An 18,080-nucleotide genomic window follows, 5' to 3' on the forward strand; every position below is an offset into this window, starting at 1 on the left:
CAGAGAGTCAGCTTGGAGCAACAGTCTGCACTGATGAGTCAACTTACCTGAAAAATATTTCCTTGGAACACGGGACTCAACTGAACTGGTTGTATTATGGTTATATTTCTAAATAAATCACTGCCCTGAAGTGAATGCAGAACTATTTGTGGTTAATTTCTGTTTCTGATTTATGAGGTTCTGGCTGGACCCTGAATGTAAGTAGTTAATATGAATTTATGTCTGTTTGTAGGTGACAAAAGATTCTGTGGCAAACTGACTCGGCCCATATCCACTGAGATATGTATAGGGTTATTACTGTTATTACTGTTATTACTAGGTTACTGTATAGGGTTTATTACTAATTTCTACTAAAAGTTTCTGTTACCTAGCAACCATGGCATAAGCAGCTACAGCTGTGGTGGACAGCCCATGTTTGACATGTTTGATGGAAAAAGAGGTAGGTCAGAGAAGGCCAGACGCAGGGCAGCAGGAAGTTCATTCTTTTATCATCTTTTGATTCTTTTATTATGAACATACTGTGGTGGAGAACAAATCCCCCTCGCAAAAAAAAAAATGTCACAGTTAAAAAACTTGGTAGAACTTTATAATAATATCACACTTTTAAACATTATTGAGGTAATAACAAGTGTTGTTGGGATTAATTTTTATCTTTAACGCTAATACTTGATGATTAGCAACACACATTTGTTTATCCTTTACTGCACACGATGTGTTGTAGAATAGTCTGGATTCACTCTGATGCTGGCAGACATAAACGGGGAAGACCCTTCACAGGAATGTGGATGGAGGTTGTGATAGCTACAAGACAACCCCCTTCTTTAACTCTACAGGCCAGACTGGAGAACGACAGGTGGTTGCCATGGTAATGGGAGTGTTGCCTGCAAAAGGGTCATCTCCATATAAGGCTGATATCCAGAGAGGTGCAGAAGAAGAAACGTGCGAAAGTATCAGACCAAAGGCCACCCTCAACTGATTCCATCAGTCATGTTGACATTCTGTTTCTGTGACCCGCCATAAAAGTCTATACTACTTGGGTGTGGTGCTCTTTGTTCGTTTGGCTCTCCTGAGTGAGCAAAGAGACACGGCAGCCGTTTTTTTAACTTGAGCCTTCAAATGCTTAATAAATTTAAAACAATGCACTTTGAGCATGTTTGTCTTCTCTCTCTCAAAAATGAACCTAACAGTATGTAATTCATGTTTTATATACAATTACTCCTCCTCAGTATGTCATTTTTAAATACAGATATATTTATACATCTGTTACTGCTACACCATGTACAGCTATCACTGATAGTAACTCACTGTTAGTATGAATTAAACACTTGCTAATACCTTACTAAAACATTAATAATTCTTAACACTGGACATTATTATTAAGTGCTACCAAAAACCTAAGTTTTACATACATCCCGTACATCTGTGATTTTAAATATCTGGGTACAGGTTGCAATGTGTGCTGTGAAAATTTATAGCAATTCCACATGGTGCCTTTTTTCTATTCTTCCAGCTGGTGACTCCCATGATGCAGTGGGGCTCCAGTCACTCCAGGCTCCCTTGCGGTGCTGAAAAATAGACCGCACACGAACGCGTGCCTCGTACCTCTCGCCTCGTATCAGCAAATCTGGCTCCAGCTCTGCCTTGCACTCCTGCCCACATTGAATGCCACGTTTTTTGTGCACAGCGCAATCCTGACACACAGAAAGCAGCGCGGGGTTGAGAATGAATCTTGCTTGGATTCACACAGCCACAGGGTTGTCATTAAAATGTGCACTTTTAAGATTACTTTACCCTTAAACTTGTTCACATTGTGTCACAAAATCTAAACTTACACTCCATGACTGATCCTGCTTCTTCCACTGCACTACACTTGTGTATGAACTGATCCTTTCATGTTTGGGGACTTGGGACAACCAGGAAACAGAGGTGAAGTTGACTTTTGGCTCCGCAGGAGGATTCACCTTTACTGCAAGATCACACACACAGTTGTTTTAGGTCACCATGAATAGCTCGCATTGTAAATCACAAAGAGCCAGTATATTATACTGTAGATTACACTCACTATGACAGGATGGCTTGAAGGAAGTAATTACACTCTTCATTTGGTTGCAGTTCAAATTAAGGGACAACTTATGGAAAGACAGAAACTAGAAAAAAAAATGTTTGTCAAATTTCAAATTTGATTTAAAGTCAAAGATTGGAGTCACAAATAGCCAATCAGACATCAGAGTAGGTATAAACAGAGCAGCCATAAAGAGAGAAGAGATGAAGCTTCTTTAAGACAGATAATGAGTACATGTATCACCGCTCAGTACAAGAGTAAAGCGGTGCAGGTTGAACTGTTCAACAGGCAAAAGTCTAGTAAAATAGAAATTAAAATATCAGAAGCAGAAAACGAGAATTAATAGATTCACTTAAAAGGTTTTTTCTATATTTTCAGATTTCATTGCAATTTCACTTTCTTGCCATTAAAAAGAAGCAGGACAAAAGCTACAATTACCTTAAACTTCACTTCAAATACAGAACATGGAAAAGTAAAAGAGCATGATTCTGGCAAAAAAACAATTTTTAAAGATCCCTGCTCACTGACCCCTCTCTCTCTTTCATTAACTGCGGTATATGTGCTTGATAATTTGGCTAACCAGTTTTTAAAATTAATCCAACATCGATCACTACTTAGACTACAAACTGAGATATAGGATATATGATTGTATATCTGGGGCTTGAAAACAATTAGATTTTTTTCACACACTCACAGTGTATTCAATTTCAAAGATCAGGGAGCACTTCTTTAGGGTTGGTCTGGAGACATCAACAGGCTTTAGGTCACAGGAAGCGCTGTAAGAAGTGAGAAAAACAGTATTAATCTTTTTTTGGTGCACATGATGACAGGTGTGATTTATGTAATGTGAGTATTATGTGTTGAGGATTTCTCTTTGTGACTGAGGTCCTTACAGGCGTCGAGATTTATATTGAGCATCTATCGTGCATGCAGTGTCATCAGACACGTATTTGCTTTTCCACAAACATGTGATGATTTTATTGTAGTCACTGTAGCAAGTGAGATCTGTGAGAATTAAAACAGGAGAGATGGAATGAAAATGAGTAAATGTCGAAAAACAGATTTTAAAGTTAGATATATAATATAAATCAAGAGGGGAGGAAAAGAAGACGACTAACTCTTTGGAAGGCGGGTACACTCCTCACTTTTGCAGACCAGTAGCAGTAGCAGCAGAATAAACAAGGAAAGGGTTTTCTTATTTCTCTCCATACTTCAAGTAGTCAGTTTTCTTCCTTAGAGACCGCTGGGATGGTTTGTTTCCAAAGTTTAGTCACTCAAAGTGTTGAAGGATTGTACTCACTTCAGTACGGACTGCTTCTTGATTCTCCTGCACAGATAAGTATACATGAATAAAGTAAAAAATCATGGGGCTGATAAGATACAGATGTCACTCTGATTCTTCACTCTTTTTTTGTGCATGCAGTCACACACAAACACATACAGAAATACATATAAACGAATGCAACAAGAATAAGCAGTCCTATAAACAGGCGATAAAACAGAAGATGTTTCACATCCTGCCTCATTTTGTCCTCTGTGTTTCCACTTACACAGACTAAGAAAACAGTCAACGACTTCAGTCAGTGACTTACCTGCTGGTTGACTTGCGACTGATCTGCTCGCAACTGCTGATTTGATTCCATCTGATATACTGACAAGGAGCATCATGGGACATCTTTGCGTATCACCTGAACCGCCCGAAAAACCCCCAAAAACAAACAACAACAACAACAAAAAGGAAAGTTTAATTTTGTAATACGTCACTGCCAGAAATCGAGACGAGCTCTTGAATATACAAAACTCTTCTGACGAACATTTGAACTCCTGAAAGTTGATCTTCCTTTCTAAATGTTTAACATTAAGGCTTTACTTTCCTCTAATCCGATTATTCAGCTGATTAATAAGGTTGTATTTACTAGTATACCTATAAACATACAGTTCGGTGGAAACTGGCTCCTCCTGGGTTTTTCTTTCAGTTTTATCTGTTTTTATTCATTCTTTTTTTTCTTTGACTGAAGTACAAACTCTCATTTCCTCCAGGATGCAGCATTTTTGAGTGTGCACAGCAACACATACAAAAACACAGCGTGTTATGTATATTAATGCATTAGCAGTAGCTGCGTTTGCATGTGAAACACACTGACATTTAAACTGTATTAAAAACAGGATAAAAAACTAAATGTGTTTGTTCAGATTTAGTGTTTTGCATCCATGTTTAAATGGACAGTGCTGAAGTTTTAGGTTCTCTATGTGTTTAGATTCTTATTTGCATTATATATAAAATCACATATAGTATTTGGACTTTATCTCAAACATATGGCCAGAGTCTGGAAATGGTTTTCAGCTAAAATCTATTTCACAATTTAAAACAGTTGATTTTAACAAGAACTTGACCTGACAGATATGTAAATGCTGAACTGCAGTAACAATAATCTGCATTTTATTATAGTTAAAGGAGTCCAAAACAGAGATCATATTCTTTGGCTCTTAACTATTAACTGAAGAAGCTGAAGAATAACCTGGGAGTTTTATAACTCCTTAAAACACAGGCTAGGAACCTTGGGATAATCTCTGACACAGATCTGAAATTTTACAGACAAATAAATGCGGCAGTCAACAGCCCTTTGTTTTTGCTTAAACAAAGTGCTGTTTAAGCAATTCTGTCATGGATTGCTGTGTGAAGGCAGGTAACAAGGACCCAAACACAGGACTCAAAGAGGCAAACATGAAGTCAAAACATTTATCTGATATTGATGTTTTAGCCCCTCTCACCATTTTCACAGAGGTATGAGGCAACCCAACAGGGAATTCCCCTGACTCAAAACCTCGTATCTCTTTCTTTCTTTGCAAGAAAATGACTACAATCTGCAAACAAACACACAAAATGTCAAACCACATCCGAACTCAAAAATAAGTTTCTATTACGAAAAACAGTCATTTGGTATTCAGAATAATCTTTCCTTCCCTTTTCACCTTTCCTCTTTTTTCTTCACATTAGTGTTTGAGGAGGATTTGAGGCCACATCTTCTAACAGGTGGTAAAGAAGCTAGTCTCAGCCCTGCTAACATTTTATACCAAACCTCATTCTGGTACGTATCATGAACATTAATGATAATATTTCTTAACAACCACCTTGATTACTGACTGAAACCCACATATAATAACTGTTTACTGGAGCACTTCATATGAAAGATCCTAATGCAAATGGAGGAGCCCAACATTAAGATGACCAAGCAAAATTAAACTACCACATAGATTTACTGATTTTGCCATGCTAGTTACTTGGCATGAAAGACCACTGACAGCTAAAGTACTGGAGGAGGAGGAGTGACCTTGTATGTGGACAAATCCTTGAAATTTAATATGGTGGATAAGATGACGATGGTGATTGATAATGTACTGGAATGTATTATAGTTGAAATTTGTAAAGAAAAAAGTAAAAATGTAACCATTAGCTGTATATACAGAGCTCCAGGTAGTATTGGGACATTTAAAGACTGGATAGAAGAAACATTTATTGAAATAGCTCACAAAAAAGTTCTCATTTGTGGAGAGCTCAATATTGATTTGCTAAACCCAAATAAACATAAAACCACTGACGAATTTATAAACACAATGTACTGTATGAACCTATTCCCTAAAATTACTAGACCTACCAGGATCACATCACATTGTGCAACTCTCATAGACAACATTTTTACAAATGACATTGAAAATAAGACTGTAAGTGGACTCCTGATTAACGACATAAGTGACCATCTTCCAATTTTTACAATCTATGATACAAATTACAAGATCAATAAAATGGACAGTAAAAAAGAGTACAGACGAGTAAGAGCAGAAGAAAGAATGAATGCATTTAAAAAAGATTTATTGAAACAGAACTGGGGTGAAGTATATCAGGAACATGACGTTAATAGTGCGTATAATGAATTCCTTAGAATATTTACATTATTGTACAATACCAACTGTCCATATAGTAGGAAACATAAATATATGGACTGTCCATGGACAACAAAAGGTCTGCAAAATGCATGTATAAAGAAAAATGCTCTATACAGAGATTTCTTAAGAAAGAGAACTAAAGATGCAGAAATCAGATACAAAAGATATAAAAATAGGTTAACTAATATACTTAGATATAGTAAAAAGGAATACTATATGAAGCAATTACATATAAATAGAAATAATATTAAAAGATTACGGGAAATACTGAACAGTGTTATAAAATGTGGGGCTGGACAAAAGAACTATCCTAAGTATTTCATTTGTAATGACCATGAAGAATACAATATGGATGTTGTGGCAAATGGTCTCAATGAATTCTTTGTAACTGCTGGACCAAATTTAGCAAGAACAATCACTGATCCTGGGGAAGCACAGGAAAAACTGGATACACTGATAGACAGAAATCCATATTCTATGTTTCTCACAGCCATTGATGAAAATGAAGTTTTTGAAATGGTCAAAAAATGTAAAAATCAGAAATCTTTGGATTGTAATGATATTGATATGATAGTGGTTAAAAGAGTCATTGAGGCTATAATAAAACCGTTTACATACATCTGTAATTTATCATTTCGAACTGGTCAATTTCCAGACAGAATGAAAATAGCAAAAGTTATACCTCTATACAAATCTGGCAACAAACACCAATTCACAAACTACAGGCCTGTCTCTTTACTACCTCAATTCTCAAAAAATATTGAAAAACTGTTTAACAACCGACTGGAAAAATTTATAGATAATCATAAACTACTCACTGAGAGTTAGTACGGATTCAGATCAAGCAGATCAACATTATTGGCACTATTAGATTCAATAGAATACATCACAAATTCCATAGACAAAAAGCAATATGTGGCTGGGTTATTCATAGACTTGACAAAGGCATTTGACGCTATGCTTCCTGTCTATTAAATAACTCCGGACCCAATCTAAAACTACCCCTCTGACACTATAACGTTCCAGTTTTCTTATTAATATATCATGATGTAGTTTGTGAAATTAAATGGTGGTTGCTCCTTATGTATGGACATTGCTTGTGGTGTACCCCAAAAATCAGTTTTGGGTCCAAAATTCTTCAACTTATACATTGGACACTTTACAGATGTCGTTAAAGTATTAAAAATGGTACTCTTTGCTGACGATACAAACTTTTTTTTCTCTGGTGATGATCTGCAGAATTTATTGGAGGATATGACTAATGAAATAGGTAAAGTGAAGTTCTGGCTTGATAAAAACAAATTATCATTAAATTTGAATAAATCTAAACTTATGTTATTTGGAAACAGTAGTTTAAATACAAATGCTAAGATTCAAATAAATGGTGTTGATATTGAAAGAGTCAGTGAAAATAAATTTCTGGGGGTAATAATAGATGAAAAACTTAACTGGAGAGCTCACGTAAGATATATTCATTCCAAAGTATCACGTAGCATTGCAATACTAAACAAGGCAAAACAGGTATTCGACAGAACATCACTTCATATTCTCTACTGTTCACTGGTTTCACCATACTTAAGCTATTGTGCAGAGGTCTGGGGCAACAACTATATAACGACATTACATTCACTTTTTACTCTTCAAAAAAAGCAATTTGAATCATCCACAATGTAGGTTATAGGGAACATACAAACTCACTATTTTTGCAGTCTGAAATATAGAAAATTGCCGATTTAGTGAAATTCCAAACAGCACAAATTCTATTCAAAGCAAAAAATAAAGAACTGCCAGCTAATATTCTCAGTATGTTTTTTATGAAAGAAGGAAGTTATAATTTAAGGGGTTTTTGTAACTTCAAAACAGGGAAGGTACGAACTACAAGAAAAGGCTTTTGTGTTTCTGTTCATGGGGTGAAACTGTGGAACAGTTTGAATATAGAATAGAATAGAATTAGAATAGAATTCAACTTTATTGTCATTGCACATGTCACAGGTACAGGGCAACGAAATGCAGTTTGCATCCATCCAGAAGTGCTTTAGTGATATAGATATATTACAATATATATTAGCAATAATATAGATATGCAAGTATATTACAGAAATGGGTCTATTGTGGTATGTTATAATGTACACGGTATGAAGTATGTTGTGAATATTCTATAACTATAGGTATGTACAGGCTGTAGTATATGGAATTATGGAATTAAAGCAATGTCCAAACATAAAACAGTTCAAAAAGAGTTATAAAAATATGATCTTCTCAAACTATAAAGAAAGGGAAAATATTAAAATTAAGTGAATGTCTCTATTTTAAAAATTTCATGATGTGATATCATAGTATATAGACTCTGACGTGGATTATATGATGATTTAGTTTAGTCTAAGGGCAGCTTCAATCTCTGAGGTTTTCCTGTTTTTGTATGCTTTACCAGTGCTAGTGGTGTTAACAAGTGCTGGGGGAGCTGACCTTTAATCAGCTTCAGCCTGTAGTTCGAGCACATTATGGCAAGTAACGAGCTGAACCCCAGAGAGGGAGGCGCTGCAGTTGTTGTAATGAGCCATGTTTTCCAGCAGGTGGCACTGTTGAACAACTAAGATCAACTGCTGAAGCAGTGGAGGACTTCATGAGGTAACTGACAGACCTGCATAAAAGACGTCACTGAGAAAATGAGCCATATCTCAGTCTCGCTCCTTTAAGTGACACAAAGAAACCCTGCTAATAGATTTCTGCTTAATAGAACGAAAAATAAAAGAAAGGACATTTGATGTCTTTCTTTTCATATTTGCTGCTTTCATCAGAGTAATATATTCAGCCACTTTAGTGGTTCACCTGTTCAAGGGCTCTCTAACGCAGATATCTAATCAGTGAATCGCATGGCAACAACTCAGTGCATTTAGGTGTGCAGATATGGTAAAAATGACCTCCAGAAGTTTACACTGAGCATCAGAAAGGTGATGCTTTTTAGTGCCGGCCTGAGTATTCCAGAAATCGATGATTTACGAGGAGTTTCCCACACAATGGTGCAGAAAAGAGAAAATATATTTTGTTCACAGATTGCTTTGAGGTCGAAATGACGACAAGAGCAACTCAAATAAACGCTTGTTACCACCATTTTTTAAAAATCATCATGACTAATGAAAAAAAGTTTAATTTTAGCTTTGGGTGTTGAAAATGTTTAGTTTGTCTTTTTTAATTAGTATTGTAAGCAGGGCATATGTCAGGGGCAAGATTTGGGAATATCAGTACAGTTACTGCAATAAAAACAAAGAACTTTCTGAAAGCAGTTCACTCACAGTCTTGTACACGTTCAGAATCTCAATAAACACATCCATTAAAGGCTCATCGGGCAAGCTGCAATAACTGTAAAAAAAAATTACATATTTTTTTTAGTATACTGAAAAATAGATACACCTATGGTATCGATTTCAAAATCCTACATCAGTTTTCAGAAAATGTGATTTCTGACCTTTTAAACCAAACGAAATTCAAACTTGTCAGAGGTTTTTAGCAGATACCATCCATGGTATCAGATTCAAACTCCTACGTCGCTTTGTTCTCAAGTTATTGCATTCACAAACTTGGCTGTTCAAGTCTAGTTTGTATTTTTATTTTATCTAACTAAAATGTTTTTTTCACATCTAGTTTTAGCTTTAAAACTAACTTGGTTACAACCAAGATTTGCAGAAGAACATCTCCTTATAAAGCAGATAGGCTATAGCAGTAGAACACCGGTTACCACGCCTGTCAGCTCAGAACAGGAAACTGAGGCTACAGTTTACACAGACTCACCAAAATTGTACAATAGTAGAAAAATGGCAAAACGTTTCCTGTTCTAATGAGTCTTGTAATTTCTGCTGTGACATTTGGATGGTAGGAACATAATTTGGCATAAACAACATGAAAACATGGATCCATCCTGCCTCATATGACCCCTTCAGACTGCTGCTGGTGGAGGTTTAATGTCTTGGCACACTTTGGGTCCCAAATGCCACAGCCTGCCTGAGTATTGCTGTTGCCTTTATGACCTCTGTCTTCTGATGGCTGCTCCCAGCAGGTTAATGCGCCATGCCATGTTAAGCTCACATCATCTCAAAGTGGTTTCTTGAACCTGACAGTGAGTTCAGTGTACTCAAACGGCCTCCACAGGTACCACGGTCTCAGTCCAATAGAGCACCTTTAAGTGGTGGAACAGGAGATTAATGTTGTGGATGTTCAGCAGACAAATCTGCAGCAACTGTTCGACGCTATCATGTCAATATGGATCAGAATACCTGAGGAATGTTTACAGCATCTTGTTGAATCGACACCATGAAAAGTAAAGGCAGTTCAGTTGCTAGTTGGTCAATCAGTTTATTGCATCATCCTTATTGGTCACGGTGACTTCTTTATGGATTTTAATGTGGTGGGTTGCATTCTTATAGTCATAAATCAAAGTATGAATGAAATTAAAACACCGTCTTGTAAACAGGGGACATTTAATTGGCTCTGATGTCTTCTCACAGCTTAAATGTAATCCTGACACCTTTGTCATTCTTTTAAAACGTTGGAAATCATCCAACATCATGTTTTCACCTCCTAATGTAATAGGGGCAACGTCTCAAAGCAGTTCTTTACATTTCTGTGCTTAAAAAAAAAGAAGAAGAAAACAACAAAAGAAAAATAAGAAAAATTGACATTTACACCTTACAATGGTTTTTAAACATGTTACACTTAAAATTTAATAAACACAGTACATTTAGGTTTTTACAGATGGCATAAACATTGAACAGCTAATTGACACAGCAATAAGACATATTTTCCAGCAGAGCGGTGACTCTGTTGAACACATCCAAAACAAGGGAAATAAAGCATCATTTAGATACTACAAAAACACAATGCAGGTATGCAGGGCGTGACTGGCTTCAGTCATTCTGCAGCTGTGACAGAACAAGCACTGCATTCGGATACACTGCAAGTACAAAATGCCTTATGCAAACACTGACACGTTGCGCTGTGAAGTTAACAATTGAATCCCTCAAGTCAACAAATAACACAGAAAAAAAGAAAAGAAAAAGAGCCTGACTCAAGCTCTGGGGTGCAATGAGCGCCGCTGTGAATGCGTGAGTGAGCTCGGCGTTCGACAACAGTGAAGTCATAGAAACTCCAAAAGGAATGTTGTGAAAGAAACAAAAAGAACAGGACGGATACGGTAAAACATCTCGCTGGAAAGCTCGTGGCGCTGAAGTCATCCGGCCTGGCTCGCCCTCTCAAGGACGAGGCGAGCGCAAACGTTAAACATACAAACGCCAGTATTGATGTTGAATTATTCGGTGTTGGTGTAATTCTCTGGAACACAGTCAGTCTGTCAAGTCTGTTGACACTCCACAGCACTTGCCAGTATCAGGAGAAAACATGTCTAGAGTCCAACGCATGCCCCGAGCAGTATGTCAGAGGCAGGCTGAGGTGTGTGAAAATTACTTTTTCTCTTTGTACTTTCCTGCAAAAATGAACTTATAAGGAATAAAAGAGCCTGGTGCACAGACTGTAAAGGGAGCGGATTAATGCCACAATAAAAATGTAGTCTACGTCTTAAAAGGGAATCAAATTCTTTTCATCCAGCGTTTAGATGATTCATGAAGAAAATAGCCGTATTTTCACAAAAAGAGGAGATTTGAGTAATACGTATTTTTTTTAGCACTGAGGCAACAAGGACATAGAGGACCTATTTGGTGTTCAGAACGTAATAAAAATGAAAAAAACAGAGAAATAACATTGCGCCAAGGGCCACCAGCTATGTGGACTACTTACTGACTCGTCCTCTATTTCCATTTATCATCATCCAAGTCAAAAAACAAAATGTTTTGCACTTCGATTATTCAAGCAACGTGACGAGTTATAAAAAAGACTTTATATTTCAGCATTTTGTTTAGAAGAAAATGTATAAAAACAATCACAGAATGCAAAAACGAAGTGTCCGTAATGACGCCTCGTGTTCGTCTTTTCCTCGAGTTTCCCACGAGGAGAATCATCCCTCATCAGAGTCCTCTTTGCACAAACCGGTAGTATCCTAGTTAAATAGTTAAATAGATAAATAGTTCACTGGTACCTGAGCAAGGATGACAAAGCACCTTTTAGAGGCGTAGCATCAAGGTTTGATGTTAGCCCCCGTTTTTACTGGGAACTCTGTGACACTTCCAACTGTCCCAAAGGTCTAACAGAGTCTCAGCAATTAGTGCAAATTAAGAAAGTCTCCATCTATTAGTCGGAGATCTACATGTCCGTGAAGTTGAGAGCTCAACAGTCCTTTTGAGTCTTTGGTGGTCTGTATGGCAGTGCCGGTGCAGGTCTGAGGAGTGAACACAAACACAAATAGATTACAACATTACAATGGTAATAATAAGTAACTGCATAAATATCTCCTTTCAGACAGGTTGGTCTCATTTCTGAAAATGTATATTATCTAAAACATGATGATAATCTGTCCAGTTTGAATGGATCTCTAAACTCAGAGAGAAGTCAAATGGAAAACATCTTTGCTTCAGCTTATCAATAATAGATACACGGAGAGATGAATGACACCATTAGGTTCTCTTTAAGCGTCTCTCACTGTGCACTTCAGCTCACCACCAGGTGTGAAATCTGCTTGAGAAACGGAGCCTGGATTGCACAGCCCACACAGGAACAGGATAGCGCTTTTGTTTTGTAGGGTATCGTTTCCAGTAACTAAAGTGGTCACCACTGGAAACTGGACTGACTGTGAAAATGTAACTCGGCAAAAGAAGAATAATCTCATTGTCGAAAATGACATCACTCAGAAAGAGATAATGGCATTATTTTTTACTGGATTGGAGACAAGAAGTATATTTAGGTCTATAAGTTTTGAATAAAGACACAGTTTTTACAGTTTTTGTAGTTTTGCCTCTGTACAGCACCAAAGATTATTTTAAATCAACTATGCACTCGATAAGCACTAGACAGTTGACTTGACAGGCAGTTGTCTGGCCACGTCTTGTTCCCTGGTTGTTTTGTGACAAGTGAAGCAGGCATAATATCTGAAGCCAATTCAAAGTTTTCAATTTATATTTTATACTTTTCCACTGTAATTTTAAATATGAGGCCCAAAGAGACGTCAGTTTAAGTGAAGCAGGCCATCACTAGGTTAAAAAACAAAACAAATCTATCAGTGAGAGAACAAAAGCTTTACAAGTCGCCAAATAAACAATCTGGGGTACTCAGAGCTCAGTAACACTAAACCAACACAAACTCAGCATCGCTGTACAATCAAGAGATGCCTTCATGAATAGAAATATAGAGTTTACAACAAGAAGGAGAGATTAGACTTTGCTTGAAAAAATATAAGAATCTGCAAAGTTAAAAAAAGAGTCTTTGATCGAAATGAAAAGAAACATATAAGACTCGCGTTTATTGATGATGTGACTGCCGATAGAAATAGCAGGATGAATTCTGAAGTGTTCAAGGCTATACTCTCTGCTCAGACTCAGCCAGATTGGACAGTGCTTCACAGTGCAAATGGATAATGGCCCAAAGCATACTCCAAAAGACTCCCAAGAGTTTCTCAGGGGAAAGGAAATGGGACATTCTTCTTCTTCTATTCAACAGCCAGCTCAGTCACCTGATCCCAACCCAACAGAGTATGCTTTTCAGTTATTAAACTGGAGGAAGAGAAAGCCACAAACAAGAAGCAACTGAAGCCAGCTGCAGTACAAGCCTGGCGATATTAGACTTAAGACAATCATTGACTGCAAAGGCTTTTCATCAGATTATTAAAAACTTTCCTTATATTTAAAATTATGTCAGTTTATCCAATTAATTTTGAGTCTCTCAAAATGTGTCTAAAAATGTCAGTAAGTTAAATGAAAGTTTAAAGGCTGCACTTCAATAAAACAGTGATTGTTTGATTTAAATTCCAGTGTGGTGGTTTTCAGAGGCAAAACTGAAAGAAATATGACTTTTACTAGTAAACTATGGGTCTAACTATAAGTAATCCAGAGGAATTAATAAAACCAAACGGATGGTTTACAGACAGTTATGCATTCTGCGTGATGGCGACGTACGCCGAAATTTAATGCTGTTGCTTTAAAAGCATGCTTTGTTTGCTTCAGCATATCAAATCCTCCACTTCACTGCTTTTGTGTACAGCGATAATAAAAGTGGTTTCGTAAACCAGCAAGCATCGCAAATGCGAAAAGTTTATGCAGCGAAAAACTATTTTTTATTTGCCCTCATGCTTTGGGACAGAAGAGGCAATAATCCTTGTATAACCCCCGTAATAGCCAGGCTAGCACTCCCAACTATAAGGAGGAAGTTATGAATATCCAACAGCATACTTCACACAGAGCGCGTCAGCAAAGCCGAATTTAATGAGTGTTGTGAGAGTTGAAAATGATGAGGTTGGTGAACAAATTTATCAAAAGATTCACAAGTAAATGAGCGTCCCTCGCGCTCACGACAATCATTAATTAGCCTTTAATCACAAAATAACTTGAACTCCATTAGTGATGCAGCCTGTGACAGAAGAGATGACATTACTCTTTTTCCAAACTGCTACGGCTTCTTCTTAGGTGTAAAATGTCACACAAGAATTAAGTCTCTTTAAATAAACTACGAAAAACTAAGTGACAAAAAAAAGCCATCAATTTAACAGAGAGATGAAGATGTCTGAAAAGGGCTTTTAAGTAGTGTATTTTTTTGTCATGCTGCACAGACCTGCTGGGTAAAGGGATGGAGGGTGGAGGCCTTGGCACAGTGGGGATAGGTATGGGTAGGGCTGCTTTCCCGGGGATGTGCCCCCCTGCTGTTGCGGCACTGTGACCCAGTCGAGAGCTCCTCCCTAGTGGGTCTGCAGGTAGGGGCTTCTGGGGTGGACTGGGCTTCTCAAAGTCCTGTAAAAAGAACATAAAAAGTAAAAATTTTGTTCATGTATGAATTTAAAAAACACCACAAAGCACATCAATCTTATCTTGAGTCACAGTGCACAGAGCAAGTGACCTTCTAAGCTTTTTTTCAGTATGGATTAGTTGTGCAGCAGCTATCTGAACACAGACGCAAATGCGTTTCACTAGAGGGCACTGTGTTATCAGTATCTCCTCTGAATTCCCACAGCTAACATGAGATGAATCCCAAACCTCCCCCTGCTCGTCTCCACCACCTCTGTGGCAGTGCTGTGAGAGTGTAGAAGGTTATCTGGATGAGGTGTCATCATGTGGTACTAATCTACACAGAGGAAGCGTGCAGTTGATAAACATCTGCTACCAGCTGCCTGGCTGCTATCACACACACACACACACACACAAACGGACATGCACAAAACCTTCCCACAACTGCCCACGCCATGGCACACACACGCAGGTTTACATGAGCAAACTTTAAGTAATCTGCACGCAGAGGAAAAAAAAATCCCCACATCATGCATGGATAAGACTTGGAAAGCTGGATGGTTTAAAACATTCATGAATGCAGCCAAGATGTGACCGAGTTTGTCACATCTACATGCAAGAGTTATAAACCTGTGTGTTCACTGCTGCGCAACCCAGGCGCCTGAAATGTGACAATCTTTCATGGCAACACTAAACCGATATTCATTATTATTTAACTGCATGTATGCGTTTTTTCATTTTTTTTTACATAAATTGCAATAAAGAAATTCAAATGCAGTGATACTTTAAACTCACCAGACACAGTTAAAGTTTAAACTGAGCATCAGAATGAGGAAGAAAGGCGATTTAAGTAACTTTGATTTTTGGTTTCAGACAGGGTGGTCTGAATATTTCAGAAACTGCTCATCTGCTGGCATTTTCCCACGCAAACATGTCTACGGTTTACAGAGATTAGTCCCAAAAAAAAAAAGCAGCTGGGTGATTGTTGATTTCAGAGGTCAGAGGAAAATGGCCAGACTCCTTCGAGCTGACAGGAAGGCAACAATATCTCACAAGTTACAACCAAGGTGCATCTCTGAACAAACAACATCTAGAACCTGAAGCAGATGGGCTAGAGCAGGAGAAGACCAGACTGGGTACCACTCCTGTTAGCCAAGGACAGGAAACTGAGGGTGCAATTTGCACTGCCTCACCAAAACTGGACTGGATTAGAAGACTGAAAAAGGTCTGTCTGGTTTGATGTGTCTCAATTTATGCTGTGACATTTGCATGGGATCCAGAAATTAGTATAAACAAGACAAAGTGTCGCTGCATCCTGCCCTGTATCAAAAATTCGGGCTGCTGCTGGTGGTGTGCTGCAGCTGGGCTTTGTTTTAACAGCATAGCCTACCTGAGTATTGTTGCTCACCATGTTCATCCCTTTATGACAACAGTGTAACATCATTTGATGGCTGCTTCCAGCATGTCACAAAGCTCAAATCAGCTTAAACTGGTTTCATGAACCTGACAAATGGCCTTGAATAGAAAAGCTGCTCCAGTAAATTTATGCTAACATGTCAATGCGGTCCATAAGCTCTGAGTGTTTCCAGCACAACTACCATAAAGGTAGTTGTGAAGGCAAAAGGGGGCCTAACCTGGTACTAGCAAGATGAACCTAATAAAATATCCAGTGAATGTTTATATAATAGAAAAAACCCCCACAAAGTTTATGGCATGATTGAGGGGAACACACGATCCATAAAAATGATGTGAATAGTTTTGTGTGTGAGAACTGACTAGCCTGTGTATCAGTCCCTGACCTCAATCCCATCCACCTTAAATGGAGCTATGACTCAGACCTTACCTTGTCTAGTGTTGATGATTGAGTGGATGTAAATCTATGCAGGCAAGCTCCAAAAATCGTGTGTCTATTCTTACTCACCCTGCACTTTGTCCATGGAGTGTATGTTTGTGTGTTGCTGCAGGTTGAAATAAGCAAGGGGAAACTAATATTACAGCAGCAAATAACAAATGTTTTCATTTTCTGGCAGAATAATCTGCAGTTTAATTTCTGGATAAAACAAGAAATGAAGCTGGTCCATAAAATGTCAGAAAATAAATAAAATCCTCCTAACAATTTTCCTTGCCAGTCTTTTCCAACCAGCAGTCCAAAATAAAAGCTTTACAACAGCTTTACTGACATCTGCTCAGCCACAACAAGAGTCGTGTCTGCAAGAGGCAGTTAGAACAAGAAGAGCTCTTTTCATTTACTGCATGTTGTTAAAGACAGTCATGTGAAAGAGGTCTTCATAGGACATCATGCAGTCCTGTGAAAAACACACCCTATGGCTCAAAAGCTTATAGAACCACCTTTAGCAAGAATTAAGTGAAGTTATCTGTGTGAATTTATCAATCTGTCACATTGTGGAGGAATTCTGGCCCACTCTTCCTAACAATGTTGCTTCACTTCTTCAAGGCAACTGCAGTATTTCATTCAGCCTAAGGGTCTGGACTTTGACCGGATCACTGCAGCACTTTAACTTTTTCCTTTTCGGGCATTCTGCTGCTGTGCTCGGGATTATTTTCCTGTTTTATGACCTGGCCAAGCTTAAGCCGACAGACAGATAGCCTCGTATTTGAGTCCACGGTACTTTGGTATACAGACTAATTCATGGTTGACTCAGTGACTGGAAGGAGCACAGGTCACGTGGCTGCAGAACAAGCCCAAATCAATGCTGTGTTTGGTTTTTGCCTAACATGGGGCGAGCTATCATGGCCAAACATCGCCTGTTTGGTCTGGTCTATCCAAAGGACGTTGTTGCTGCAGTCTTGTTGTTTGTTCAGATGCAAGGCTTTGTCTTGGCAGCCCTTCCAAACAAACTGTACTTGTTCAGTCTTTTACTAATTATAATCTCATGAAATTTAACATCCTAACTGAGGTCTGTAGAGTCTGAGATGCAGCTCTTGCACTTTTTTGCAGTTACTCTGAGCTTTGCATGGTCTGAACTTGGGGTGAATTTGCTGGGATTATCACTTCTGTGCATAATCAAGTGCATTTGAATAGCAACACCTGGCTTCTACTTACCGGCTTAATTCTCGTGGAAGCAGTAATAGTATACTTAAATTTTCACAGGACTGCATAGAGTCCTGTGTGAAAGGTGCACTTTTTTTACGTGCTTCAAATTTAACTCCTTTGTGGCCAAAGCAGGTCACTTTGA

General features: G+C 38.0%; 1 protein-coding gene and 2 long non-coding RNA genes across 4 annotated transcripts in view; 1 reads left to right on the plus strand and 2 right to left on the minus strand.

Moving 5' to 3' along the window:
• The first annotated feature begins 381 nt into the window (after window positions 1-381).
• Window positions 382-1,142, plus strand: LOC109204772 (uncharacterized). The gene is made up of 2 exons (XR_002064263.1): window positions 382-439; window positions 722-1,142. It is a non-coding gene; the product is annotated as an uncharacterized LOC109204772 (long non-coding RNA).
• A 372-nt stretch (window positions 1,143-1,514) lies between these two features.
• On the minus strand, window positions 1,515-2,813 carry LOC106098257 (uncharacterized). Its single transcript, XR_001224412.3, has 4 exons — window positions 2,757-2,813; window positions 2,063-2,147; window positions 1,833-1,966; window positions 1,515-1,691 (listed from the first exon to the last, which is right to left on the minus strand). It is a non-coding gene; the product is annotated as an uncharacterized LOC106098257 (long non-coding RNA).
• Window positions 2,814-10,341: 7,528 nt separating this feature from the next.
• The window catches only part of adam12b (ADAM metallopeptidase domain 12b), an 88,505-nt gene continuing 80,766 nt past the window's right edge, over window positions 10,342-18,080 (minus strand). For both annotated transcript variants that reach the window (XM_005474247.4, XM_005474248.4), the window contains exons 22-23: window positions 14,714-14,889; window positions 10,342-12,332 (exon numbers count right to left, since the gene is read on the minus strand). In XM_005474247.4, the coding sequence (XP_005474304.1) occupies window positions 12,281-12,332; window positions 14,714-14,889 (228 nt within the window). In that variant the 3' untranslated portion in view covers window positions 10,342-12,280. The remainder of the gene's footprint in view (window positions 12,333-14,713; window positions 14,890-18,080) is intronic.

This window comes from Oreochromis niloticus, linkage group LG13 (genome assembly GCF_001858045.2).
Source record: "Oreochromis niloticus isolate F11D_XX linkage group LG13, O_niloticus_UMD_NMBU, whole genome shotgun sequence".
Lineage (NCBI taxonomy): Eukaryota > Metazoa > Chordata > Actinopteri > Cichliformes > Cichlidae > Oreochromis > Oreochromis niloticus.